This window comes from Penicillium samsonianum, assembly GCF_028829775.1.
Source record: "Penicillium samsonianum strain IBT 33392 chromosome Unknown utg000004l_segment0_segment0, whole genome shotgun sequence".
Taxonomy (NCBI): Eukaryota; Fungi; Ascomycota; class Eurotiomycetes; order Eurotiales; family Aspergillaceae; genus Penicillium; species Penicillium samsonianum.
The window spans coordinates 3063715-3090636 of NW_026643262.1; the positions used below are offsets into that span (position 1 = coordinate 3063715).

The window sequence follows — 26922 nt, forward strand, 5'->3', positions numbered from 1 at the left end:
AGAAATAGATCACGACAGATCAGTAGAAAGAGAGAATTATGTCTGCGCCAGATGTAGCAAATCAAACAGAGAAAAATGGCGACAAGAAGGGTATGTGTAATGTATAATATAGTGATTAGAAAGTGATAGTGTCCACGGGTATGAAGGATCCCAGTAAGAACAGGAATAGGTGGGTAGAGGAGAAAAAAAAGAGGAAATCATGAATATCATCTTCACAGATCGTAGCCGTCGAAACAAGGTCGACAGGCAAAAAAATGGCTTTTTGTGTTTAATCCTGTTGGGGACCAACATGTTGCATCTCAATGCCTTGGGACTCGACATCTGGGACGCGATACCTGCGCTTTTGTGAGTCCAAGCGTTGATCACCGTCTTCATACCGCTGCTTGAATTGCATGTAGGTAGGAGGCCGAGGACGCCCAAGAACAGCAATCCAATTTTTAAGGATATTTCCTTGGGTGAATGGTCGATGTCGGTCAGTCTTGGCAAACTTGTGCGAGTTGAGATATTCTCTGGTAGTTTCACCACGGCCAACTAGGAAGAGATGATATGCCCAAAGCGATGTAGGGTATGGCACTGCAACCAACCCATATATCACCATGGCCCATGGAACTCTCCATTTGGAGATTGCAGCCCCGAATGATATGCTTTCCTGAGACCTGTAGACCAAGATATGTGCCAGACTAGCACCGATCAAAAAGAGAGCCAAGAGGGTACAAGAGCTGACGAAAGTAAAAAAATAGCGGTAGTTTCGGCGACCAACACAATTGTTGAGCCACACGCAGTGATGGTCGAGGGTTTCGACGCAGTTGTTGCAGACACGGCAGTGATAGCAGCGAGGAGGCCGCCAAATATTACATGTCTTGCAGTATTTCACAGGCACGTCCATGGCAGCTACATCTGAAGTAGCAAGCTTGACCATAACCCAGTCATTTGTGGGCGGGCCAAGCGCCAGAGGGTCGTCTGAAGAATCTGGTTGAGGCATCGGATGTACATTCCGAGGCATAATCTAGGAGTATCATGTTAGCGACCACGAAACTCAATCAAGACTGAGTCACTTACTCCAGGATCGACAACGGATGCATGCACAAACGACGAGAAACACACGTAGAAAATGTAAGCAAACACTATGGGAATGGCAGGAGAGATATTATGCCACAGCCAGGGAGCCCTAGTTTCATAAGTTAGCCATTGGCCCGACGGTCATATCAAGTGGGTTCACATACGAGAAGGCAAAGAACAACGCCGAGGGTACAACGATTAAAAGTCCTGTTGCAATATTGACAGGCTTGTCTCTCGAGTTTTGGAACCGCCCCCCACCGCAGAAGAATGTGTTGCCGAGGAAGTACTCGTAATTTCTACCCATATTCGTTTCTGGTAGAGGGGGCCTTTTCACGTCGAGGGGACCCGGAGAGGAGCCAGCGGAGGAGAGATGTTCGTGGCCTTGATGGGCCCGAGAATCATGGCCGTGTCCAACCCCCCTGTTTTGCAATGATAGGAATGACAGGGGTGATTTTGGTGGCGCATCCTGCACGGCATGCCCTGTATAGTTGGCCCCAAGGTTGAGACGCTGGGGTTTCTCCTTTTGATCTCGGTCCCGCAGCAGTCGGACGCTTTCACCCAGACTCCGGACGGTTGTGTTACCGGTGGGGCTAGCGTTGGAGATGTTGCGGTCTGGAATGATAGGATCTGTGAACTCTGTTCCTCGAGACGGAGGAGCTTCCATATCAGCCGGAGGCTGAGATCCTTGCGGGGCTGTGCTATTGGAGATCAAGCTCCTCCGGTTCTGGCTTCCATGCTCTGTCCAGTCGTCGGTGGATGAAACCGTCCCTTTGGTCACAGGGCGTGTTCCTCGGTGTGCCTGCAATCGTTGCGAGCTCATGGGCCGGAAAAAAGCCTGTGCCGTCAGAGACGGGATATGTGTTCTACTCAGTCGACTCCCCGAGCTGCCAGGTCTGCTGGTCACCTGGCTGGGCGCATTGATGGAGTTCCGCGTTGGAGGCGGACCACGCCTGGAGGAAACAGAGGGCCGCGACTGAAGGGGATGAGGGTGAGGTGATGTGTAAGATGGTGCTCGCTCTCCATCTTCATCTGTCACTCGGGACGAAATTCCGCCCACAGAGGGAGGGCGAGGTATCCCTAGGACATGGTGCGGCGTCGATCCCTGGTTTGTGTCGCCAGTCTCCGGACGATCTGCGGAGTTTTCCATGGCAGTGGAAGGATGTGAATATTGACAGTTGTTAGGTGGAAATGCGCGCTATCATATTGTGTTCCTAATTGGCAATGGCGAAGGAAGGGGTGGAAGCGAATCGCGGTGTAACGTAGGCAGCTAATATCGACGGGATAGGGTGAGCAGCGAGCGGAGCAGAAAAAGGAGTGATGATGAAGCCGAGACAATGTCTAATGAGCGAAAGTGAATAAACGGATCAGTCAAGGTCCTATAGTCCATTAGTCTCAAATCCCAATGCGCCGCAAGGCCGGGGCCAAGGTGCAGAGCCCCTGATGGAGAAAACCGGAACAACGTACCTCAGACATAAACAGCGATAGATAGGCCAAACAAATTGTAAAGGCCAATTACATCACAGAATCAACACCAGAATGATCGTATATGCGTCAGCAAGTCGAATTATTCGAACCACAGAATATCAACCAACAGGAAGCTCGAAAGTCAGGACCCAGATTGCTTGAACCGGTGATGACTCAGCATCACCTGATATGCCGGCAACATCATTCGACGTTCATGATTCTCTCCCACTACCCCGTCTCCAGTTCTCTGCCCACGAATTCTCCTTCCAACGCACGCTCGAATTGCTGCAACCATGTCCTCAATTGCTGCTCTGGCTACTCGCCGGGCTCTGACCCGCCAGTCTCTCCTCCGCGCTCCCCCGCGCCGCTTCAACTCCTCCAAGGTCGAGGAGGGCAACTTCGACAAGGCCGGCAAGCGTGATCCCGAGCTCTATGTACGGATCCCACGAAACCATTGAACCACGCTCGAGCTTTCATTCTAACTGCTGTGCTTCTAGGTCCTTCTCGGTGTCATGTCTGGTGCTTTCCTGATTGCCGGATGGTGAGCATCTCTCCCGAAATCACCCTACAATGCCTCATGCCCAAATGTTTCGCCCCAATCGCGCCACTGTGACGTACCAGCACTTCTTTGGGATTTTACCCGATCTACTCACCACTCTCAATGGCGCAAGCATATACATAGAAAGCAAGCACCACGATCGCTAATCAATTCGGTATTCGCAATAATATAGGTACTTCGGCCGCAAGCCTACCTCCGTTAACTCTGAGAGCAACGTTCGCATTGGCGAGAGTGCCATGCCCTGGCACGGCGAGTCCGCGGATGGCAAGGTCTACAAGTACCAGTACCACCCCCACGGTGACAAGAGCCAGCCCCTCCGCGCTGCTCCCAGCGCCATGAACACCGTCATTGTTCCCAATGTCACCCTGCCCGAGGTATGAATTCGCTGGACCTTTTTTTATATGCCATACGTGGGATCACTCCAGAACTTGTTCAGAGTGTCATCTGTGATCGCATTGGCTGTTTTGGTAGGGAATGCTGACATTAGCTTCTTTCTAACAGGACCTCCACGAGAAGTTCAACAAGTACGGCAAGGAGGAGTGGGACTACTGAACGGCTATTGATTAGCCATAAGAAGTGCCTTAAGAAGTCGAATGGAGCGAACCGCCGTTTCTTGCGGCCGGCTGCTGTACACTAAGACCGGGGAGAGGAGAGGGCTGCGTGAACTTGCCATTGGTATAGCAAGAGATTTGTGCATAGTATCCGTATTCAGATAAAGAGTCAATTGGGAATAGGTCTCTTTCTTGCGTTACATCCGTATCCTGCTGGCTTGGTTACAAGGTTGAATTGGCAATCTAGATCCATACCTGACAAACCAGTTGCACAAGCACTGAAAGTCGCCAACTAACTACCTTAAATATTATGATATATAGCACAAAATCTGCGGATATCAGTATCAATTATGGCAACACTAAAAAAAAGCTAACAATGGAATAGAGAAATGGACAAGTACTCTATGGAGTCTCATTATACATGGCAAAATCCGTCTCTCCTCTTACACTTTTATCTTCCACACGACCACTATTTAGTGGCCTCATTACCCTCACTGGCAGGCTTAGCCTCCATGGAGGTTGACTGCTCAACGGAGCTCTCGTTGCCCTCAGCCACAGACGCGGGGCTCTCGGGGGGCACGGAGTCCTCGGGCGCGCTGCCAGTCTCAGGATTCTGGCCCTGCACATCCGGGTGCGGGGGCGCGAGCTGGCCATCGACGACGGGAACATCGTGGGCATTCTCCATGGGCTGACCAGGCTCATAGCGAGTCTCGAACTTCACTTTACCTTCAGCTCGGAGCGAGGCCACCAGGTTCTCGTCAAGAACTTTGCCGTTCTGGTCGCGGTACTCAACGCGCGCCATGGAGCCCTGTATCTTGGGCGAGGTGACGGCCGCTGGGTCTGACTCTTGGACAGGCTCGCCTGCAGGCGCAGGGGCAGGCTCTTGGGCCTGGACTGGTGGCGGCGGGGGTGGTGCCTGAGCTGCCGTTGTAGGGGCAGCCACGGGCGGCAGGCTTGGCACGTATTGAGTGATGTACTGGCTCAACTAGTGGCATTTGGAAATACATGTTAGTCGTGGTCTCGTCCATTCGTTCAATAACCTCGTCGGGGAGGTCTCCATTCCGGAACACTTACGTCGCTGTGGAAGGTGTTACAGTCAAAATCCCAGGATCCGAGCAGCTTCACCTGGTTGCAGGCATCCCTAGTCCAGGGGTTGCCATATACGAGTGGGGCGTAGAGAGTGAACACAACAACGCTAAGACCCAGGAAGATTGCCATCAGAGCCTTGCCAATCACAGGCCTGGACGCAAGCCCTAGGCTCTTGATGCGGTTTGTGAGGAAGTCAAGTTCTTGACAGAGGACCATAATGGCGAAGTAAAGGGCGGGAAGATAGTGGTGCAAGAAGAGCTGGCGCGCCATGAGGTAGAATGGGAAATAGTGGAAGAACCAGCCCAAAACGCTGGTGCCGACCTCGTAGTCAAAGCGCTTGAACGTAGCGTGCTTGTAGTCACCACAGCTTCGCTGCCACCGAACAATGGAGAGAGCCTTGAAAACGAAATAGATTCCAATAGCCAGAGTTGTCGACCACCAAATAAGCGGGTTTCCGAGAAGGTAAATTTGGCGGTTGTCTTTGCCCCAGAAGTTAATGCCACGAAGGAGGGTAGGCCAGGAGGGCGGACGAGAATCCCAGGCATGGGACTCAACCAAACCTGCGTTCGTGGTCCACATAACCTTCTGCAATTCCCAGAACTTGCCCAAGAAGCCAGGGTTCCGGTAGTTGACTCGCTCGGCGTCTGGGGCCATAGCGGGGTGCTGGTTGGACTCGATATACCAAATGCTGTTGGGAAGAGTACCGCCCTTTGCGCATGTCACTTCCTGCTGCTCCCATCCCCAGTCCGGGAGCTTGACCTTGTGGGAAAACAGGACGCAGCCAGTCATGACGTGCACCAGCTTGAACTTGGACTGGATAGTGCGCAGGCGCTTCTTTGACTCCGGGGTCTCGGACATAGACTTAACAATCTCAACCCTCCATAAGTCGTTGGCATCACCAGGGAAGCCTTCATATCCGTAGGCAGAAACCTCATACTGCCAGTCGGCCTCGGTCACCGGAGGGCGTTCATCGTGCGAGTGAATTCTTCGATGAGTGATCGCGTGGTAAAGTCTGATAATCGAACCATCTTCAATGAAACCAGGAGCAGTCATATTATCCCAGGCGAACGGGCCCTCGACCTCTCCATAGGGTCCTAGAGGCTGAGTCGAGTTCTCCAAAAGGAACACGTTGTTTTCATCCTTGTGGGGGTAGAGCGTGATTTGCTGCTGCTTACTACCCGTTGGGTACATGTGAGGGTGGGAGTGCAGATAGCCGCCCTGCGTGTTCAGATGGCGGAAGCTGACTCGGGATCCAAATGAGACATCTGCGGGAACATCTTGCATAGACTTTGAGTTCAAAGTTGCCTGGAATTCAGATGACATGAAGCCGTCACCTTCTCCGGGGTTAACCAAGCATGTAAAGTGAATGGCAAACATGGCAAGGTAGAAGCCTAGAGGAATAAAAATGAGGCAGAAGACCCGGGAGAAGAAATGCTTGAGCCACAGACGCTGTAACAATCCTACTGTTAGCATAAAACACGGCTTGATCCGAATCCGGAAACACATACCGGTGTGACATTTTTAGCATCACCCAACAGTACCCACAATTGGAGAACCGTGAGAGATCCAACCCAAGCCATAGTGAAGAGACCAACCCACTTCACGCTCAGGGTTGCGCCAAGGGAAAGACCGGTAAACACCAGCCAGAACCACCACGGGCCGCGGAAAGCATGGGCCGGTCCCAGCTCTTGTTGGTTGGTGAAGCAGTTGAAGGCCAAAGCTGTCAGGGCAGTAAAGAAAATCAACGGGGAGTCGAGCAGAATCAGACGGGACTGAGTGACCAAAGCGTTGTCAAAGATAACAAGACCAGCACCTAGGACTGAAGTCGAAGTTCGGCACCCGGTAACTTTGAGGGTGAGGAACATCAATGGGACAGTTAGAACACCTAGGATAGCTGGAAGCATGCGCATTGCCACATAGGGCACACCGGGCTCCAAATAATCCTTTCCAATATCCTTGAAGTCAAAGTTTCCGTCGAAACCAGCAAGCCAGCCAGCCAGCGTAAGCAGCAGTTTAGCTAGCGGGGGGTGCACATCCATGAAGAATTTTCCCTTGATGTATTTGGAAGCAAATCCACCGAAGCTATTCAAGCGCAAATCATTAGTCTCTGTTTGTTTTTATTTCGATCTATAACACAAGGTTGGTGCGGAACGTACTGGACTTCATCGAAGACCACGCTGGTGGGCTGATAAATTCTGAATAGGCGAACAGCCGTGGCGATCAGAGTCACCAGTACAATAAGCTTATAGTCCGAGCCGGGGAGTTTGAAGATATCATTGTTCTTCACTCCATCCGAGGCATACGTCTGAGGCACCGCCAAAGGCTTGCGGCTCTTGGGTTTGGGCGACCGGCTGGGTGAGCGCCTACCACGGCTCTGCGGCCGTACGGCTAGTGTGTCTTTCGATTTCTGGCCCATATTGTTTCGATACAGGTGTGAAACGACGTCAGCGGTTCAGGAGAACGGCGCGGGAGTCGGAATGTCGAGGAGAAAAGATAGGAGAATTGTGTGTAGTTGAGTTATAGTTTAAAATCGTTAATGAGAGGTTTCTCAAGGTTCAATGGACGAGTGGACGCTGTCGAAAGCTGGTTTCGACCTCAAGCTGTCAACCGTTCAATGGCTTCAGGCACCACACCAATTAATGATCGTGTAACAATGAGGAAAAAGGCCCCATGACAGGGAAAAAATAAGAGATTAAAGAAAAATGGCTGTTGAAGAGAGAGTAAGAAAGAAAAGGGACGTTGAAAATCAAGAACTGGATTGAACGCAGATGGACGAAAGCGTGCAGTTCCGCCTTGAGGCCAGATCAACGGCGGCTGTGGAGGACAACATGTGAGCCCCTTAGTTTTTTAGCCCCCCAGTATTGTAACGGCCTTTACGGTTGTGAGATTTATAGTTGAAATGCCATACTTTTTGATACCTATATGTATATAAGATGATCTGGAAATCAATTGACTATATCCAAGAGAAAAAGAAAGTAAACATTCCCTATTCTGGACTGCATTTCAGTGGAGAAGCACAAAAATGCAGAGAGATAGGAACATTGGCCGCGCACGGAATACACCGCCACAATGCACACCGCCACCATAATGCCACTGTCTGTGGCGGTGAAATATACTGTGGCTAGTGAAGCTAGTCAGCAAGTCCTAGATCCATCGTCTGTGGTCCCTACTAACAAGACCCCCATTTCTTCATATCCTCACCAATCCACCATGGAGTCGTCAAATGGAAACACACCTCGCACAGAGGAGTCGGAGGGGACTCTAAAGCCCCCAGAGGGCATGGTTCTCCCTCCCAAGGATATCCGAAAAGCCATCGAGACCACAGCAAGCTACGTCGTTCGCCATAAAGGTACTTTTGAAGACCGCATTCGCCAGAAGGAAAAGAACAACTACAAATTCTCATTCCTGACCCCTGGGGATGCCTATGAGCCCTATTACCAATGGTATACGGCCGAGTACAAAGCAGGCCGAGTATCTGGACCAGGAGGGCGAGCTGGCGAGACTGTCGCCGCCGCCGCGCCCGAAAAGCCCAAGGGGCCACCCGAACCGTCCTCATTCCACTTCTCAGCGCGCATGCCTATTATCAATGCACAGGATTTGGACGTTGTCAAGCTCACGGCGTTATTTGTCGCGAAGCGGGGGAAGTCATTCATGACTGCGCTGTCGCAGCGCGAGGCCAGAAATTTCCAATTCGACTTCTTACGGCCACAACATAGTCTCTACCAATTCTTCACGCGATTGGTCGACCAATACACACTATCTTGCTTCGCGCCGAGGGAATTGACGAGGCAACTGCATCCACGAAAAGAATCGCTGAATTGGAACAAAATGCAAAGAACAAATTCCACGTCATGGAGCGTGCTAAGCAGCGCGCAGAATGGGTGAAATACCAGCGGCAACAAAAGCAAGAGAAGGAAGAGCAAAGTGAACAGGAGCGCATTGAGTACGCCCAGATCGACTGGCACGACTTCGTCGTAGTCGAAACCGTCGAGTTCACCGAGCACGACGACCACGCGGACTTGCCACCGCCGACCTCCGCCAATGACCTGCAGTCCGCCTCCCTCGAGCAAAGAGCTGCACTTTCCCTCAGCACACGACGGATCGAGGAAGCGATGCCCACCGGCCTCGACGAACCCGTCTACTACAACGCCTACCCAGTCCACCCCGCACCCATGCCCATGCACGCCCCCCAACCCGCAGTCTCGCCCTACCCAGCAGGCCAGTATACCAACCCCGAGGAAGACCAGCGCATCCGCGAGCGGACCCAAGCACGCGACCAAGCGGCCGCCGCCCAGGCAGCAGCCCAAGGCCAACAGCCAATGCGCATCCGCTCAGACTACGTGCCCCGAGCCCAGGCCCGCCGGCAACAAGCCCAGATGGCGATCTGCCCTTACTGCAACCAGAAAGTGCCCTCCAACGAGCTGGACGAGCACATCCGTATCGAGCTGCTCGACCCGCGCTGGAAAGAGCAGCGTGCGAAGGCCGAAGCCCGCAGTGCCACCACCAACCTCTCCACCGTCGACGTGGTCAACAACCTCAAGCGTCTTGCAAGCCAGCGCAGCGACGTCTTCGACCCTTCCCCCCTCGACTCGGAGGAGGAAACTCGCCGCAAGCGACTGGCTATGGGTCTCGATGGCGCGGCTGGCCCACAAAACCCGAATGCTGGCCCGGCTGGTGTGCAGCATCCCAACCCCCAGAGTATGAATATCGAAGACCAGCTCCGACATATTCACCAGCTTGCCAAGAAATGATATCCCCCCATCGAGATGAAGTTCAGACGGGATGTTCTCGTTCCAAAATTGAGGTTTCGCGGGTTTTTTTATTTCGAACGTATGTTTTCTGCCATTTGTGGAGTTTGGGAGGGATGAAATCTGGATGATGAGCTTCTTTTTTTCTATTTGTGTACAATAGCCCTCTTTTACTCTAACCTCACGAAACATCTTGTCTGGTCTATGCTTCTTTCTATCCTATCTTCACTTGAATCTGTCTATATTGCATAAAAAGTAGTGTGATCCTTTGGACATTAGTGACTAGCATGTGTTACTCGCATCTTCTACAGTACATTATTCCAAGAGTCGTCTATGTATGCAATTTGATTCAAAATCATCTATCGTTTATCACGATACTTCCACCACCAACGGGGCCCGAGACCAGCATCGCCGCGAGTCAAAGGTGGGCACGAAGGGAGAAAAAAAAGGGGGGGAAGAACAGAAACAGTGAGGATCCATCATGCCACACCTGGTCCAAATGTCCGCGGGGGAAAAAGGGACAAGGGAAAAACAAAACACATTATTATGTATACATGGTCGGAAGTGAAAAGGTTGATAGTAATACAAGAGGCCATGCCGCTGGAAGTGAAGAGAGGGGTACCCAAAAAGCTAGAACCAATGAGGAACATCATCAAGGTGTAACCCAGTGGGTTATTAAAGGTAGAGGTAGAGGTAGATGTAGAAGCAGAAGCAGTATTCCAAAGGGCAGGTCAGGATCAACGACCTGGAAGAAGTAGAAGAGAATTAAGTGACTGAAGAATGCAATGCCAAAGGGTGGGGGGAGACATTAGGCGGATCATAAAATGCTGGGTAAACCGTGTAGTCGTATCACTCGTGTTGATCGTTTGTGATCAACCGAGGTCAAGAGTTGCTCAAACCATTGGGTTTGGCGATGTCTTTGTCTGTCTCTGTCTCTCGACTCTGAACGATCGATGGCTCATTGGGGACAGGTGCCGTGGGATTGGCATCCACGTCAGCGCTAGCTTCTTCATAAACGCTTGCTGCTGAATCGATAGAAACTCGCTTGCGTTCCGAGTCACTCAAGGAAGCAGCATCGTCCCTGTCATAGATAGAACTTTGAGGTCGAGGAAGATCAGGGTGGTTTATATGCTCAGTAGCGGATTCTGTGAATAGTGTTTCCGGTGCGAGGAGATCCGTCGCTGATACTTTCTCTATCCTGGGCTCGAGATAAGTAACATCTACAGGATAGAGATAGCGGTCATCATCGTCCTCGTCGGCGCCGCCGGTATTAGACTCTGTACTGGCCGGCTCCGCCTCTGGTTCGCTTGGTCGATTGCACAATGGCATGATGCCTCCTCCGACACGGGACCAGAACATCCTCTCTCTGAGGCGGATAGTCTCATCCCAGATTTCCTTTTCTTCTTCGGTATCGCCAGCCCGAAGATGTCCATCAAGGATGAGACGCAGGTAACCAGTGAACTCGCAACACGAGCGCACTCTTTCTAAGCAGAGAACACAAAGTGAGTACCTTTGAGCGGACTCGCTATCTGACGTTCGGAAACGATGGGTTCTCTCATTAGGCGTGCCGGGTCTGCGTTCACCACAGACAGAGCAGGGAAATTCGAATTTCTTGGTTGAGGAGGGCATTGGCTCCACGACAAGACTGCCTTCGCAGATACCACTTAGAACGGTACGCCGGGTCAACCATGAGATCCCCGGCGCTAGATCTAGTCTCAATGTAGGTTCGACATCCTCCATAAGCACCCGCTTGTAGAAGCGAGTTTCCTTCAAAGAAAAATTTGATCCCGTTGTGGAAGACATGCTGCCATTGGGGGAATGGGCAAACGCTTTGGTGGGTGATGAGGTCGACGACGGAGATCCTCCACTAGCAAAGCTTGCCAAACCCATCACGTTCAGTCCTCCATATGACCCACTAGCAGCACGACTAGGCGGTTTGGAGCTCCGAGAGAGTACAAGCAGATCGCGGAAATCCTCATAAGCCTGCAAATCCGTCCGGCATACCATGCGGAGATGCTGCGGGAAGCAGGAGGAAGAGCCCGGAGTGAACTCCTCGGGGTTGCCAATCAATATAGGAACGGGTTCAAGCTCGGTCTCTTGGTTACTAGAACCTTGCGCTTGTGATATCTCATCCGAGGATGATGTAGTAGTGGTACGGCCTTCCGCGTCATCTTTGTGCAGGTTCATCGCTTGCATGACAGACTTGAGCTCGGCAAGCTGGTCCTGGTGCGATGCTAGAAGTAACTCGGTGTCTTTAACTTGTGCACGCAACTGCTCATTCTTCTTCTCCACCGCCTCCCGTTCGATCTTAGCCGCAGCCACCATCTAAAGTAGCGTTAGAATTTAGTTTTAAATGCATATGTTGAAGGAAATTACCAACCTTATTAGCTTCTTCAAAAAGAGCCGCCGTAAGAGTTTCCACTTCTTGTTCAATATTCTTCCTGCCCTGTTCAGCAGCGAGACGCTGGGTTGTTTCTTCCGCTAAAGCAGCCCGTAATTGCGAAATTTCGCGATCAGAATCGACCTTTTTGATATAGACTTTGTTATCAATGTCTCGCCGATACTTCTCATTCTGGAACTCCAGAGCTTGAATCTTGCCCTGAGCTAGTTCTAGCTCTTGGCGGGTAGCAACCAGGCTATCATCGAGGTTTGTTTGGTTGTTTATGGCCTGAATTAATTTCACAGACAATGCTGCTACTTCGTTACTCAAATCGGGGTGTTGAGACGATGATGTCGAATGTGAGACCTCCGACCTGACCATCAATCGCGGGTCCTGCAGGGTGCTGAAACTGCTTTCATCAAATCCGGAGTTTCGTGTTCCATTGGAAGAAGCGATTTCGGAGAGATTGGTGGTGGACTTCGCTTTGATGACCGTGCGGTCAGGAGATAACGACCGGTGCTCAGAGGAGAGCGACCTCTTGTGGGCGTTGCGCGGGATCATGTTGGATGGTGAGAAGAAGCTATGATGAGAGGTCTGAAAGGCAATTAGACTGCCCCACCTAAAGTGTCAATAATTGAAGTCCGAAAAAGGATATCTTGATGGATACTTACTCGGCCATAGTGAGTGACGTAGAAGGCGTTCGGGGTGTAAGGCAAGAGAGGGTTCGCTCGTAGCCAGATCAAGATCAAGATCACGTCCAGAAAACCTCCGGTAGATACGTTGCTACCCACGCCATTCACAACAAAGCGACAGGTCTTAGAATAGAAAGGTCGCGCGTGCGGTCGAGTAGGTCCACGGGGTACGTAATAGGCTGAAAGATAGCGGAATCCGGATTTAGGAGCGGAGAGAGTTGGATGGCCGAATACACAACAGAAATGAATGCGCTGAAAGTGAAGAGAAGGATTGAATCGCCACAAACAGGTCTGATCGGAAATATCAGCCTGTTGAAGGTGTCGAGGAAGTCAGAGTTGCAAGCGCGAGGACGAATCGAGGCTTAGTCACCCGGAAATGAACCGGGGCACGGATGAACTATTGAAAGATCGACTGCGCTATGCACTTGTAAGAAGGTGAAGAGTTTAATATGAAATATGAAAATGGGCTTTTGGAAGGGAAAAGCCAATGTGAGAGGGGACAAATTCAGCATCGCCACCCGGAGACGGAACGGACACCCCGGCCGCTTCTGATAGCCCCTCGGGGATTAATTTGGAGCTAACCCTGAAGCTATCGATACGAAGTAATTTGCTTTTCAATTTGAGATTTGCCCCTCAAGGCGCAATATGGATCCCAAGCTAGTTACCGTGTTTTTAGTGCCTATGTGATAGGCGCCTACAAAGTACATGTTAAGGCTTATCACGCAGAACATGCATAGCGTGACCACGCAAATATAATAAGGTATTATGCCATGAAACAAGCCAATTAAACCACAAATTGACATACGCAGTCACCAAATTGACCCTATTTGATCTTATAGAACATATGTACAGACAGTTAGGTGTAGTTTGAAACATGAAGTTCCACGTGTAATTCCCCCGCAGATACTCCGTACGAATGCGAGGCTTACTCCGAACCTCCACTAGGCAATGGCATTCAACATAGAATACTACTTGGGTATAGTGTTAAACGGTTTTATTATCGGCTATTCAATATCTATCTTTGTCTATTTTTATCTCTATCTGGTATTATTAATATTATGGATTTTTTTGTAGAGTTTTGATTGTCCACTGTAGAGGGTGATGGTAACTTCATACAAAATATATAGATTGTAGTCGAATGTATGTAGTAGCAATTATATTTCCATGACAATTGAATTCTCCAATTCCTCTACCAGTACTTAAACTACATATGTATGTACTCCACCTAAGTAAACCGTTGTATATCTGTAGTTCCAAAACTACCCCGGAATAAAGTATGGTCGTGAGACCCCTCCGTACTCAGGCGAGCCCAAGTGGGGTTCACCGAATTAATCCTTGACTCTTCAACATTTGATCAATCCAATCCCCTCACTCTATTTGAATATCCACCATGGCCGACGCAGAGCTAGAAGAGGTTAGTTTCACAGCCATATCATGAGAGGTCTGCATCCTTCGACTCCGGTACTAAGAGAGAGGAAACAGATCCGACGAGCTCGTCTCGCACAACTCCAGCAACAAGGACCACGTGGAGGTGGTCCAGCCGGGCAGGATGGTGGCGAGCAGGCACAGCAGAGAAGGTAAGTGTTGGAATAAGTCGCAAGAATATGCTGTATGCTAATAAACTCAACCAGACAAGCAGAGGGTAAGTCCCAAGATCCAACTTTTTTAGTCCACTGATTCGCATCCGATGGACTACAAGCGACGTCATTATATTGCCGTATTTCTAACCCATCTTTGATTTATCCCAGCCGAACAACGCGCTTCGATCCTGACACAAATCCTCGACCCCGACGCTGCCGATCGCCTGGGCCGTATCCGCCTCGTTAAGGAATCGCGCGCGACAGATATCGAGAACCGCCTCATCACGCTCGCCCAGTCTGGACAGTTACGGGCAAAGGTCACTGAAGCACAGCTCAAGGAGTTGTTGGGGGCTGTTGCGGAGAACCAGCGCAAAGAGGAGGAGGAGCACAAAATCGTTATCTCTCGCCGCAAAGGTGGGTGGGATGACGATGATGATCTCTTGGACCTGTAAGGGTCGCATAAAATATGAACTATGATTACTTGTGCCTACGGCCTTTTTTTTTATTGCATCCGGATACCTCTGTTGCTATCCGCTCGTGGCCCACTGGGAAAATCTACTCCAGGCGTTATGGTCCATCTTTCTTTTACACTATTTTGCAGCTGGGTTGAATTTAGGGCAATTAGCCTCGCATGTACGCATCTGCGCTTCGGTGATATGGTTTACAACGATCCAATAATCATACATCTCTCCCTATATTCGAGTTCCATCGCTCCGACAGGACGCAATCCAGCTCAGTTCGAAGCCTGCTGCTGTCTCTCTTTTTCCCGCTTCTGCTGCTGCCGAATCATCTTCCGAATCTCCCTTAGATCCGGCGGACGCTCAATATTCAGCTCAGCTCTAAGCTCGTCCACATCCTTCTCCAACACCTCCTCCCAATAAACATTGATAAGCTCCTTACTCCTCAGCCCACTGCGAAGAGCCCAAGGGAGATGTAACGAGAGGAAGCGCTCTTTCTCAGCAGGCTTCATCCGCACAAAGGCGAATAGACTCAGCCCGGTCATGGGCAGAAGTGTGTTCAGGAACTCCAGCGCCTTGAGAGCCAGCTCGCCCTCTACGAAAATCGGTAGACCTGTCACTGCGTGGTAGAAGTCATGGCACTCGCGATATCGCTGCATGACATATGCACATTCTTCATTGTCGATGTATTGGACGTTATCTCGGGTGTCGGGGGATACACCCTCACGATCTAGCCATTTGGCGTATGTCCGGCCGACGGAATTCTCGGGGAGGGTGCGGAGATGGGCCATTTTGAGGGTTTCGGAGGTGATGCGGGGACGATCGCGGAGAATGCGGCGCCCCGTTGGATCTGAGAGCATGGCATCGCGTAGTCGGTATATGAAAAATGGGGTCGCGGTGGCTTCGCCCAAGGCCGCAATGAGATCTATAGAGTACCATGTTAGATCGTGGTCCGAGATTCTATACTGGTTCTGTAGGAAATTATATCCACGCACCCGCTCTTCTCGGGTTGATAAGGGATCCAATTGCCGAGCCTATAGCAAGAGCCCCGCGTTCGATAGTAGTCAATGGGACATGGCCAGGGTAGTTTGGTGGTGGGCGGTTTAGAACGGAAAAGGGCCGTAGAGTGCTTGCAGCTGATAGATTTGGGCTGGCAGCCAAAGCTCGAAGCTCAATTGCTCCACGCCTCCCAAGTACCGACATCATGAATCCCAAAGCCAGAGGAAGTTGTGCATGGTCTGGGACGAAAGCTGAAGTGAAAGTAGAAGTGGTATGATTATCAGATCGGCAGGGACAGCACGAGTGGCTGTTGTGCCCTGCCGTAGTTCGCGATAACGCCGTTTATCGCCGATAACCATCTGCTCCACATTGTAGAGTGAATTTCAGACACACATCGACGCCCATTGAGACTACTAAATATTCTCTTGTAGGCTTGCTGGTTTGAGAATATAGCATATAATAGAACAGACCCCTCTGAAGGTGTGTTCTAACAAATGTATATCTCTCCAACTCAATCCCTAGCTCGTACTATATGCTGACTACTGAAGCAAGCATCTCAAAGTCTGCCAAGAAGGACAAAACCAAGCCAATATGAAGCCAGAATGGTGGCCCGGAGAAGAGCATGAGGCCTTCACCGAATGGGCAACCTCCAATGGCATAGACACCAACTCAGTGACCCCAGCCCGGTTCCAAGGACGTGGATTGGGAATGATGGCCACCCGGAACATCAAAGTATGAATCCCCAAATCTATATATACTCGTTTGTATATTTGCTCACCGAGTACCTGTCTAGAAAGGAGAAGTTGTCCTCAGAGTGCCAACACAATTGATGCTCAGGGTCGAAGATATCCCTTCCGCCTTTATCGACAAACTCCCAGAAGACATTGCTGTACACGCACTTCTGGCGGCATATCTCACGCACGGTACACCAGATGAACTGTCAAAATACGAGGTATGGCGCAAGTCATGGCCCAGCCGAAAAGACTTCGAAGACAGCATGCCGATTCTGTGGCCAACCGCCCTGGGAGGACCGCAGTTGCCCAGCAGCAAAGATGATTTGACTGACTCGGAGCAACCAAGTCTTCTCCCCACGTCAATCTCAGGGCTCTGGAATAGTCTACAGCCCGGCCCAAAGACGAGGAAATACAGCGCAGATTACCAGAACATTCTTTCGCAGCAGGTCCAGCGCTTGCACAAAGCATGGACGGACGTCATTTCTGCATTCCCAGAGACCAAGTGGGAGACATTCTCATACCACTGGCTGATTGTGAATACGAGAAGCTTCTATTGGATTGGCGAGGGACAGGAAACGCCGGAAGACCCTAATGATGCGATGGGGCTGGTGCCTTTTGCTGATTACTTCAATCATGCGGATGTTGCTGTAGGTGCTTCGTTTGAGTTTCATGTCATATTGACCGAGCTAACACATAGATGGAAACAGCGGAATGTCAAATTTGACGAGATTACATATGAATTTCGCGCTACGAAAGATTATGAGGAGGGCGAGGAAGTGTTCATGAACTATGGCAGTCATCCGAATGATACTTTACTAGCAGAATGTGAGAAAGCGCTGGTTATTTCCTTCCCTTCGACGTGCTGACTTAGTCTCTCTTTCTATAGATGGCTTCTTCCTTGATGTGAATGAAGCAGACTCGGTCTATCTTGATGATATCATTTTTCGGGATATTCATTCCGCGGGGCAGCAAGAGGAGTTGTGGTTGAATCAGTATTATGGGTATGTGGTTTGATTTGATATTTGACATGACAATGCGCATTTCCCACGCGATATATACAGTTCTCCACTGACACAGCGCTAGTAACTACCAAGTCACTCCCCATGGACCCTGTTACCGCACAGAGGTCGCTGCATGCTTGAGTTATATGGAGGAGGAGGATTGGCGGAACCATGTTCTTGAAGGCCAATCACAGGGCTTGGACGAGAGTCGATCTGAGGCCATCATCAAGAGGTGGATTCTGACATATGCCGCAGAGGCAGATGCAACTATAACGGCGCTGCAGAAGGCCATGGAACTCAACACCACAGTTCAAGCACATCGTTCAAAAGCAGAGATGCTGCTGAGACGGTGGAGGCAGATCAAGGATCTCTGCGATCGTGCGGCCAAAACTGTCTCTGTATAGAGGTTCTTCACAAAGAATTTAGATCATTGTTGAATCTTTTGACCTGCTCACACACAGAGAGATATGACAAGGAGCCAAGGTAGAGTAATGATTCGACAGACTAGAAGGTAATCCAGAGCTGTTAAATGGGAGGTTCATTTGTAGAGATGACATTGTCGAGATCGAGGGGAATCGCGCCAGCTTCTCGGCTCCGATGGGTAGCGGCTTTGGCAGCGACCAAATGCTTGATCATGTAGTTGAGTGCGCATTTGATACCCAGTTCTTCACCGCGACGCACAATCCATCCGTTAAAGTATTCAATCTCTGTCAATCTCCTCTGGTTGATATCTTGCTGCATCGAACTGTGGTTCTTGGCCGTGTTGCTCGCGATGTTCACGACCAAACGACGCAGGCGTTCTGGGGAGAAGCGATCTTCGACGCCCGGGATACCTTGCAGTTCAGGAAGAGCACAGATCACAGCGGAGATCTCAAAGAGTAGCAGCCTCATGACACGGGTAAAACTGAACGAGTAGAGGAGTTCGCCATTGGAACAGTCGCTTAGTGCAGTCAGGGGATTGATGACGCAGTTCACTGCCAATTTCTCAAGTTGATATTGTAATAGACCCGCCGGTGTATCAGCCACAGCGACCAAGGGCGGAGTGAGGGTCAAGAGGCGCAGAAGATATTTTGTGGACGGCGCCCACGTATGGTCAGCTTCCGGCGTTGTGGGAGGGATACTGGGATCTCCAACCGGGCTAAGGATTGTGGTCCCAACTCCTAAATGCGAAATCTTGAAAGAGTCGTTCCTGCCCAGACCATGGCTGAAGACTGTCTGGATGTAATGTGGTCGATTGTTGGGATCGGGGAAAACATTTTGATTGATAGAGTCGAGTACGCCCATGCCATTATGGACAAGACAAATGGTCGAGTCTTTGGTCAGGCGGTGACTAATATCTTTAATGGCAAGCTCCGTGTGATGCGCCTTGGTGCAAATAATCAGGCACTCAATGGGACCATTATCTGGCGGAGACTGTGAGTTGAACGGCGATGGCCGGTTGTCAACCGGAGGCATTGTATACCATCTTCCTTCTTCGTCCACTGTTTCAACATCAAATCCCGTTCTGATATCGTCAAGGCCATGGGTGCTGACAGAAATTTGTCCCCTTTTCCGAACAAAGGCCTGATAGAGATAGTCATTGTGCAAGCATATTGTGATTGGCGGCGGTGACCGTCTCGTGGCTAAAGAATGAGCAAAGAAGCACCCTAGATTTCCCATTCCGAGGATATGCACTCGTCCTGACAGAGCGGCTTTGGTATCATGGTTGACCTCATGCAACTCTTCCTTCCATGTTGAGATAAATCGTGTGTTTGGCCCACCATAGACCTGGAACCGGGACCGAAAACATGTACCAAGAATGCCAGTCCGCCACAAAGAGCGGGGCCGAAATGTCGACTGCATTCTGAGGGTATTGAGGAAAAGCTCCCCGGGATATCCGATTGAGTTGCAAGTACGTGTTTGGCGACAGGGAGAAGGTCAGAGCGATGGGTTTGGTGAGGTATCGATTTTTATGTTATGGGTATTGTCGAATAGGTAAGAGCCCGGCCACTGGTGTGTCCACCAAGGCCTATTTTCCAACAATCAAGCAATTGTTGAATATGCGCAAGTTCTCGGCGATCTCAGTTGCGCAGATGATCATCGGTCCAGAATCCACACCGCCCGCTCCTACCGCCCCAGTTGAACCGTCCTATTTTTTTCTTAGATCAAGCAATTTCTCATCTACACCACATATCACCACCATGGACCCAACAGACCTACTACCGCTGCTTGAGCAGCTGGATGACAATGTCGATGACTTGGAGGGTGTGCTCGAGCCTCTTTTGGCCAGTACACTCCTCAAAAGCTCCAGCAAATTGCCTGTTATGGACAAAGCGAAACTTCACGTGTTGATTACCTACACACTAGAATCACTAATCTTCTGTACGTCACACTGCAGTCTGACAAACTTTACTTATACTAATGAAATTGGACAGCTTATTTGCGGCTTCATGGCGTGGATGCGAAGCAGCACCCAGTGTTCCGGGAACTGACCCGTGTGAAGCAGTACTTTGAAAAGATCAAGGTACTGGAGACTGAGCCCGAGGAACGCTCCATGACCCTTGATAAGGCAGCTGCGGGCAGATTCATCAAACATGGCCTTGTAAGTGTTGACCTGTTTTGTTGTCTTGCCATGGCTACTGACCAAATTTACACAGGCTGGCAATGATAAATATGACTTGGAACGGGCAGAAAAGCAGGCCAAAGAGCGAGCCCGTGCTCAGCTCAAAGCAGCCATGCTCGCCCGCAAGAGCATTGAGGCCTCGAAAGCACAATCAAATAACGACTCTGACGATGACGATTCTGAAGGGGGTGTGGATGTTGCAACAGCAGCAGAGCCCCAGCTTGACACAAATCACCCCGGAAAGACCGAGAATGATAGCAAAAAGAAATCCAAAGGAGAACACAAATCAGAATCCAGCAAGGCAAAGAAGGAGAGGAAAATTAGCAAGGCGACACTGAAAGAAGAGAAGAAGGAGCGACGGCTGAAGAAGGAGGAGGCCCGAAAGGCCCGCAAGGCCGAATGAGTGCATTGCTCCCCTATTTTGGTGGGAAACTAAGTATGAAATGCCTTGCGCCTCGAATGCTAAGGACGGACTGCCGCGCTGTCTCAAATCATAGCATTGACTATGCGTCATCATTACCAGAACCTCTGTCGACTGTCGACACGACATGCATTGTCGAATCTAATCATCGCTTTGCCAAGCCTGTCAGGCCATGAGCTTCCATTTAGATGGATGTCTCGGCCATCTCGAGACCACAATGAGTGGCTCTCTATGTACCATGTACGAGACTTGGATGTCTCTATGAATCAAGATACCCTTCCGCAATGGGAGCTACAACAAGCTCCGCGATACCCTCTATGCACAAGCTAGTAGATGAAACCGACTGCTCCTTCTATGACATAATTTGCGCACATCCATTCTATCGCTTTTAATAGCACATGCTAGTAATTCCCGTGATAATCCCGTTCCTGACTCCGCGCCGGGTAACCGGTACCGTAATGTCCGGTCCACGTGACAGCCATCCACCAATCAGCGTCCACAAGACTCCAAGGTTTGCATCGGAGTTTGCCTCAGTGGCCGAACTTACTCATCTTCTAGCTTCTTCTTTCTCCACTAGAACTTATACTTATCTCAACTTGCATATCCTCACCTCCCTTTTGCATTTGTCCAAACAAATCCACACATAACCATCAATATGCCTCGCCAACAACGTCGTGCCGCTCCCACCCCTGCGCGCAGCGCTCCCAAACGTCCTACCGCCGCTCCTGCTCGGCCCGCGGCTGCTCCCTCGCAGCAACAGTCACAGCCTCACTCGACCGCCGCCCAGCCCCAACAGGCCCAGCAGGCCCCTCCCATGCAGCAGCAGAGCGCTGGCCCTGGACTGTTTGGCCAGATGGCCTCGACCGCAGCGTAAGTTCCAGACCCGGCTTTGTTATTCGTTCCCCGAAAAAATCCGGGGTTAGGATCGACTTTCCGACATATGTGCTAACGGTTATTTCGATACAGTGGTGTTGCCGTCGGCTCCTCCATCGGCCACGCCATCGGTGGTTTCTTCGGCGGTGGCTCCAGCGCCCCCGCCGAGGCCCAGCAGGCCCCCCTTGCTCAGTCCCAGGCTATGGACAACGGCCTCTACCAGAGCAACGCTGCCCAGACCTCGTACGAGAACCCTGCCTGTGAGGTTGATGTCCGCAACTTCCGCACTTGCATGGATGAGAACCAGGGTAACTTGGGCATTTGCGGTTGGTACCTTGATCAGCTGGTATGTTTACACTTGTTCTGTTTTTTTCAATGCCTTTTTAATACATACTAATGTCCCGCAGAAAGCTTGCCAGGCTGCCGCTAAGCCCTACTAAGGGTTTGATACCAATTTGACCCTTGGTGGTCAGAAAGACAGATACCATTTTTAGTAATAAGTGATGGGGTATATGGGCTTGATCGTTCATAGCCAATCTTTCTTTTGCATAGCCATTTCCATATCCCCTCTTTGTACTTTATACCATCTCTCCTCGATAAAGGAATCAATGCTTGACTACCGAATCAAGAATTCGAATGCATGAACTTAACGAACTTCCTACATTTGTAGTGATCTGATGATTGTTTGACCAATACCTGTATCAAACCCAAATACGATGGAAAAGAGCAGTAAAAACTTCATGGACAAGATCACTTATTATGACTGCCAACTTTACAGTAACTAGAAAAGTGAATAATAGCCAGATATCATAGTACAGAGCGTTCGATCCATCAACGCCATATATAAACAATACAAGCACACTAGAGCAATTCCGTTCGGACTTATTTATCCTTGTCATCCTGGTTCTTCCGTGGCTCGAAGTTCAACTGGGAAAGATGTTAGCCAGTCCTGAGCAATGTATTCCACTTAGGATCACATACCTGGTTCCCATTGTAGAGCTGATTATTCCCACGTCCATCTTGCTGATCCCTCAGCGTCCGAATATTGGGTCCCGTGGTCCTAGGGCGCTGAGAATTGCCAGTAGCCGGAGACGCCGAAGAGGTGGTCGCATCGCTTGCTGGTGCGGTTGAGCCATATCCAAGGAATGAGCCCACAAGACCTGTTGCAGTGCTGGCAGCAGAAGAGGCCAGGTTGTAGACGGCAGAGATGCCACGAACCGGCAAGCTACCCGCTGCCGAATAGGCCTCCGTGTATGTTGATACGGGAACCATGACCAGGTTCGCGGTGGAACCGAGACCCAAGTCTCGGAGAGTTTGCGACTCTTGGGCGACGGAAAGAGTTTCGCTGGGGAGGGGGGTTAAGATATGTTTGAGGTTGTAGGGTCGGTTGTCGCCTTCCATCTTCTGATCAAGCCAGGCCCGTACATCGTTTCGGATGCTTTGAGTGGGTGTAAAGCTAGATCGCACGGAGCTTCCGTCGAACAGGCGCACTTGTAGCCGGTATTCGGTTGGAGGTCCCCGAGAGACTATAGGTTTTGGCTCTTGGCGTTCACTCTTTACAACACCTTTGTCAATGGGCTTCTTAGATCCCATCGGTGCTTTGCCTTTAATGTCTTTATTGCTGGCTTCCTTGGGTGTTATGTGCTTTTGAGACGCAGAGACTGCTGGCTTTGCAGGTTCTGCAGCTTTCTTAGGTATTTGTTCAATCGGTAATCGTTTCTTGGTTGCAATTTCGCTCGCTTGTTTTGCGGATTTGCTGGCATTGGATGGTGCCTCAGGCTGGGGCTGGGGCGCGACAGATACCGGCGTATTATTAGTTGAAGCGGTAGGAGTGTCATTGCCTTGTAGTTGCTGCGTAGGATTGGGTGTCTGGTCATTTTCCAAAGCTGCAATCAATCGACCGCGGAAGTCATCTTTCGTGATATCTGGCCCGATGTATTCCTTCAGCGTGCCATTCCTGGAACGAAGTCAGCAAACCAACACCAACTTGCCCACAGGCGTTGAACGGTTGAGCGCACTTGATAAGGACAACAGTCGGAAACTTCGAGATCGGACAGAAAGAGGCCAGGAATCCAGCTTCCTGTGACCCCGCTGTCAAGCGCAATACAACTGCTTTGGCATTGAGTGCTTGCGCAACCTGCAGAGAGTCAGATACCGTCAGACATTCAATCTCAGAGTGCATGTACCTCATCATCACCAAAATAAGCATCCTCCCATTGAGAGCTCAACTCTTCGTCATCTGTATGTTCAAGTCCCAAGATCAGCAACATGCCATTTAATGCGGGGAGAACATCAGCGACCTCTAACAAAGCAAGTAACGGCTTTGGCATCTCTCACTGCAGCAGCAATGCCCTCCTGAAGGGATCCGTTGTAGAAAAGTGTCATGATCGCATTCCGATAAGGACTTAGAGGACATGAGAAGGCCAGTGCGGAGACAAGTATAGATTGGAGAAGCGTGGGCGGTCACGGTAACCCCCGATCCCGAAATTCCAATTGCCGTCGCATTTGCTGCAAGAAACGACAACGTTGACCCCGTCCAAACCTCAACCCACTCTTCACATTTGCTAAACTGTCGACATGCGGCCGATATTTTCTGCTTTGCAGAAGACATCCGTGAGGGTCTGGACACCGCCGACTCGGGCTATTCGGAACCCTCGTGTACCATCGAAGATCAATTCCATCTGCGCCAACTACCGCCTACCCCAATTCCGCCATATCTCGCAATCGCGCCAGCTGGCTGAGGGTCTGAACATTGTGGACCACCCGGCGAGGCTTGTCCGTGTTAATAAGAAACATGGACCTGGTCTGATCATCTTGGGTATGTCAATGTCCAATGCTACATATTTTTGAGAATACTATATTTTAGTAGCTAGGGGACAATTACTAATGTGTTGTTCTACATATCTATAGCTCTGATTCCTATCATCTCATTTATCCTGGGAACATGGCAGGTACAGCGCCTGGACTGGAAAACCAAACTGATGGCCAAATTCGAGGACCGTCTCGTGAAGCCTCCTCTGCCACTGCCGCCCCGAATCGACCCGGATGCCATTTCAGAATTCGACTACCGCCGCGTGTACGCTACCGGCCGTCTCCGCCATGACAAAGAAATGCTGGTTGGACCCCGCATGAACGAAGGAGAGGACGGTTTTATCGTGGTGACTCCCCTCGAGCGAGAGGGACAGAGCACCGTACTTGTGAACCGGGGTTGGATCTCAAGGAAATTGAAGGACCAAAAAGACCGACCTTTGGGTGTACTGGATGAAGAGGTGACCGTGGAGGGTCTGCTACGAGAGCCATGGAAGAAAAACATGTTCACACCGGATAACAAGCCGGATGAGGGAAAGTTCTACTTTCCCGATATCAATCAGATGGCAGAGAAGAGCGGGAGCCAGCCTGTTTGGATTGAGCAGACAATGGGTAAGGATGCTTGATTTTATTATCTTGCTAATGCATGGCTAACAATGATTTGCGTTTCCAGTGCCTGACCTCCTCGAATCTTATGATCGCGAGGCCAAGGGTATCCCGATTGGCCGCGCCGCAGAGGTGAATTTGAGAAACAATCATTCTCAATACATCTTCACCTGGTAAGTTGGATCCGTTGCGTGCTTTCCCTTCCCACTCGAAATTGTCGCTCATGCTCTACAGGTATGGCCTGTCTTTGGCCACGACCATCATGATGTGGATGGTTATACGGAAGAACCCCAACGAGGCACTGCGCCGAGTTCGCCAGAACCGAAACTGGTAGTGGGTAGTGGGATTCCAGCTTTACCTTAGCATAATTCATTGGCGTTGAAAGCGTTACTTTTCATGGAGAATCTTGTTCTGGGCATTCATGGAGGCATGGCCAATCTCATGTCTTGCTGAAGTTCTTTGGGTAAATGCTTCTGGGCGAGGGAAAACACTGTCGTCGAGTTGTTGATATGGCGTTGTCTGGAACAAGTCAGCAATTACTCTTATGACGTGGTTGGTTTCCAGGGGAACTGACCTTCTCAGCAATGTGGTGACATCGCTCTCATCAATGGTCTTCCGTCCTGCATGCTTTGAATACGCAGCCAAGTCTTGGCTTGCTTGTTCAAAGTACCAAGAGGACGCCTGCTCGATGGCGGCTAGCGTGGCCTTGTTGATTTTCGCTTTTGATCCAGCCCCCGAACGCGCGAAGCGAGTCGCTAGCTTTTTTACCACACCTGCAGGCAAGTTTGGGACAGGAATTCCATGTCGTGAAATCTTCTTTTGCTTGGCCTGGGTTGGGATAGCTTCATCTCGCAATCCACCCCCAACAATCCCAGGGCTCTCACTGGGGGATGCTGCGTGTGGGAAGTCGACTCCGAAACCAAAATCACCTCCAACGTCGTCATCATCATCGTCTGATGGAGCTGGGGGTGGCTCCGCGGTGGACAGTTCGAAGTCCTCCATATCGTTCATATCCCCGCCAGTGGGATCTTCAAGCGGAGCAGCCGCAGGAGATGGAAAGTTGAGGTCAAAATGGAAGCGGCCCAGGTCTTCCGTCTCTCCCCTATTTGTGATATTAGCCAAGATTTGTAATATAGATAATCCAACTCTTGTATACCCACCCTCTATCAAAGTCGCCCCCACTCATCATTGTATCCTCTGCCTCATCGTCCTCACCCACAATGCCAGTTTCATCTGCATCGTCGCTCTCTAATCGTGTCTCGTCAAAATCCCCACTGATTCTGCCGGTAGCTCGGCTCATCATTGATAACCGGTCCCGGTCTCTGATGCTAGTGTCGCGAGGGTATTCGACAGACTGATAAGTCATATCCATATCCTCCTCTACAAAGGCGAGAGACATCCTAGGGGGGTGCATTTCAGGACTCGCTTCATCGCCTTCTTCCTCGGACTCCTGAATAGGCAGAGATAACCGTGGTCGCTCAATTTCTGGCTCATTATCAAGTTGTTCAAATTCATCAATGGGCTCTTCGATAGGCTCTGGCTTCTCCTGCGGCGAAGAGCGGATAGGTTGAGATACAGGAGCGAGTGCTAAGACCGGACGAATAATTTAGTTCAATTCCTCGTGTCGAATGGTACATGGTAAAGCTCTTACCTCTGCCCAGGTTTCTGAGAATATCGAATGTAGTCTCCCGCTGCATTCGGCCGCTTCGTCGGCGATCCCGACCAGGGGTATTCGCCGCGCGTTGTTGCCGGGCACGAAGTCCGTATGGTGTTGCTGGCGCACCCACGCCTCGAGCTCGTGGTGTGTATCGAGAGGCAGACCGTTGGGTACCCGGGGTGGCTGCGGTAACAAGTCGACTTGGTGTAAGAGGGTAGCGTGTATGGCTAGGAAGGCGTTGGAGCTGTAGGGAGATGATATGATCAGCAAATTTACAGCCTCCCAAAAGGAATAGATAACTCACCCCGGTCAATGTTGTATCCCCAGATGGGGTAGCGGTCCCAAATGGTGACCTGCGGCCGCGCGCGTTTGGGGTAGAGGTAGACATGGCTTGCTTTTTTCTGCAAGAGAAGTACAGCTATATCATGTAAGATATACCAAACCACATATGTGGTCACCACAACAATAAAATCCCAGATCAACTGGGTGAACGGTGAATTACAAGATTGACGTTGATGTTTGTCGCGTCTAGAAACAACAATTGCGGGCCAGTGTGTGATTGGTCCGTTCTTATCGATAAGATTGGCTGAATCAGCCGGCTTTTTTTTTTGCGCAATGAAGTCTTCTCGATGCAACTTGCA

General features: G+C 50.5%; 14 protein-coding genes across 14 annotated transcripts; 7 read left to right on the forward strand and 7 right to left on the reverse strand.

The window, feature by feature from the left end:
- Positions 1-268: 268 nt before the first annotated feature.
- Positions 269-2206, reverse strand: erf2 (palmitoyltransferase ERF2; the record flags this gene model as incomplete). Its single annotated transcript, XM_057280789.1, has 3 exons — positions 269-1006; positions 1060-1168; positions 1224-2206. The coding sequence occupies 3 exons, from the start codon at positions 2204-2206 to the stop codon at positions 269-271; spliced, it is 1830 nt and encodes a 609-aa protein (XP_057135049.1).
- A 610-nt stretch (positions 2207-2816) lies between these two features.
- Positions 2817-3835, forward strand: N7471_008071 (uncharacterized protein; the record flags this gene model as incomplete). The annotated part of the gene is made up of 4 exons (XM_057280790.1): positions 2817-2957; positions 3021-3064; positions 3255-3456; positions 3584-3835. 4 exons carry the CDS (start codon positions 2817-2819, stop codon positions 3632-3634), a joined length of 438 nt encoding a protein of 145 aa, XP_057135050.1. The 3' UTR covers positions 3635-3835.
- Positions 3836-4102: 267 nt separating this feature from the next.
- On the reverse strand, positions 4103-7138 carry pmt1 (protein mannosyltransferase 1; the record flags this gene model as incomplete). The annotated part of the gene is made up of 4 exons (XM_057280791.1): positions 4103-4618; positions 4708-6171; positions 6231-6804; positions 6879-7138. The coding sequence occupies 4 exons, from the start codon at positions 7136-7138 to the stop codon at positions 4103-4105; spliced, it is 2814 nt and encodes a 937-aa protein (XP_057135051.1).
- Positions 7139-7791: 653 nt separating this feature from the next.
- Positions 7792-9473, forward strand: N7471_008073 (SURP domain-containing protein; the record flags this gene model as incomplete). The annotated part of the gene is made up of 2 exons (XM_057280792.1): positions 7792-8463; positions 8559-9473. 2 exons carry the CDS (start codon positions 7792-7794, stop codon positions 9471-9473), a joined length of 1587 nt encoding a protein of 528 aa, XP_057135052.1.
- An 879-nt stretch (positions 9474-10352) lies between these two features.
- Positions 10353-12529, reverse strand: N7471_008074 (guanine nucleotide exchange factor SEC2; the record flags this gene model as incomplete). The annotated part of the gene is made up of 3 exons (XM_057280793.1): positions 10353-11795; positions 11851-12469; positions 12522-12529. The coding sequence occupies 3 exons, from the start codon at positions 12527-12529 to the stop codon at positions 10353-10355; spliced, it is 2070 nt and encodes a 689-aa protein (XP_057135053.1).
- A 1403-nt stretch (positions 12530-13932) lies between these two features.
- On the forward strand, positions 13933-14574 carry N7471_008075 (DNA-binding protein; the record flags this gene model as incomplete). The annotated part of the gene is made up of 4 exons (XM_057280794.1): positions 13933-13956; positions 14025-14119; positions 14174-14184; positions 14291-14574. 4 exons carry the CDS (start codon positions 13933-13935, stop codon positions 14572-14574), a joined length of 414 nt encoding a protein of 137 aa, XP_057135054.1.
- Positions 14575-14855: 281 nt separating this feature from the next.
- On the reverse strand, positions 14856-15783 carry coq4 (ubiquinone biosynthesis protein COQ4; the record flags this gene model as incomplete). The annotated part of the gene is made up of 2 exons (XM_057280795.1): positions 14856-15505; positions 15576-15783. The coding sequence occupies 2 exons, from the start codon at positions 15781-15783 to the stop codon at positions 14856-14858; spliced, it is 858 nt and encodes a 285-aa protein (XP_057135055.1).
- A 387-nt stretch (positions 15784-16170) lies between these two features.
- Positions 16171-17718, forward strand: N7471_008077 (uncharacterized protein; the record flags this gene model as incomplete). The annotated part of the gene is made up of 5 exons (XM_057280796.1): positions 16171-16311; positions 16373-16960; positions 17021-17138; positions 17200-17314; positions 17397-17718. The coding sequence occupies 5 exons, from the start codon at positions 16171-16173 to the stop codon at positions 17716-17718; spliced, it is 1284 nt and encodes a 427-aa protein (XP_057135056.1).
- Positions 17719-17839: 121 nt separating this feature from the next.
- N7471_008078 (ketopantoate reductase family protein) lies at positions 17840-19156 on the reverse strand (the record flags this gene model as incomplete). The annotated part of the gene is made up of 1 exon (XM_057280797.1): positions 17840-19156. One exon carries the CDS (start codon positions 19154-19156, stop codon positions 17840-17842), a length of 1317 nt encoding a protein of 438 aa, XP_057135057.1.
- Positions 19157-19494: 338 nt separating this feature from the next.
- Positions 19495-20706, forward strand: N7471_008079 (Sas10/Utp3/C1D family protein; the record flags this gene model as incomplete). The annotated part of the gene is made up of 3 exons (XM_057280798.1): positions 19495-19675; positions 19729-19895; positions 19951-20706. 3 exons carry the CDS (start codon positions 19495-19497, stop codon positions 20317-20319), a joined length of 717 nt encoding a protein of 238 aa, XP_057135058.1. The 3' UTR covers positions 20320-20706.
- A 177-nt stretch (positions 20707-20883) lies between these two features.
- N7471_008080 (coiled-coil-helix-coiled-coil-helix domain-containing protein) lies at positions 20884-21864 on the forward strand. The gene is made up of 3 exons (XM_057280799.1): positions 20884-21207; positions 21304-21556; positions 21618-21864. Exons 1-3 carry the CDS (start codon positions 20993-20995, stop codon positions 21648-21650), a joined length of 501 nt encoding a protein of 166 aa, XP_057135059.1. The 5' UTR covers positions 20884-20992; the 3' UTR covers positions 21651-21864.
- A 228-nt stretch (positions 21865-22092) lies between these two features.
- N7471_008081 (UBX domain-containing protein) lies at positions 22093-23595 on the reverse strand (the record flags this gene model as incomplete). Its single annotated transcript, XM_057280800.1, has 5 exons — positions 22093-22137; positions 22192-23167; positions 23229-23347; positions 23397-23449; positions 23511-23595. The coding sequence occupies 5 exons, from the start codon at positions 23593-23595 to the stop codon at positions 22093-22095; spliced, it is 1278 nt and encodes a 425-aa protein (XP_057135060.1).
- A 192-nt stretch (positions 23596-23787) lies between these two features.
- Positions 23788-24958, forward strand: N7471_008082 (cytochrome oxidase assembly protein SHY1; the record flags this gene model as incomplete). Its single annotated transcript, XM_057280801.1, has 4 exons — positions 23788-24028; positions 24121-24630; positions 24692-24797; positions 24859-24958. The coding sequence occupies 4 exons, from the start codon at positions 23788-23790 to the stop codon at positions 24956-24958; spliced, it is 957 nt and encodes a 318-aa protein (XP_057135061.1).
- A 3-nt stretch (positions 24959-24961) lies between these two features.
- Positions 24962-26669, reverse strand: N7471_008083 (uncharacterized protein; the record flags this gene model as incomplete). Its single annotated transcript, XM_057280802.1, has 4 exons — positions 24962-25726; positions 25785-26211; positions 26276-26525; positions 26586-26669. 4 exons carry the CDS (start codon positions 26667-26669, stop codon positions 25012-25014), a joined length of 1476 nt encoding a protein of 491 aa, XP_057135062.1. The 3' UTR covers positions 24962-25011.
- Positions 26670-26922: the final 253 nt, after the last annotated feature.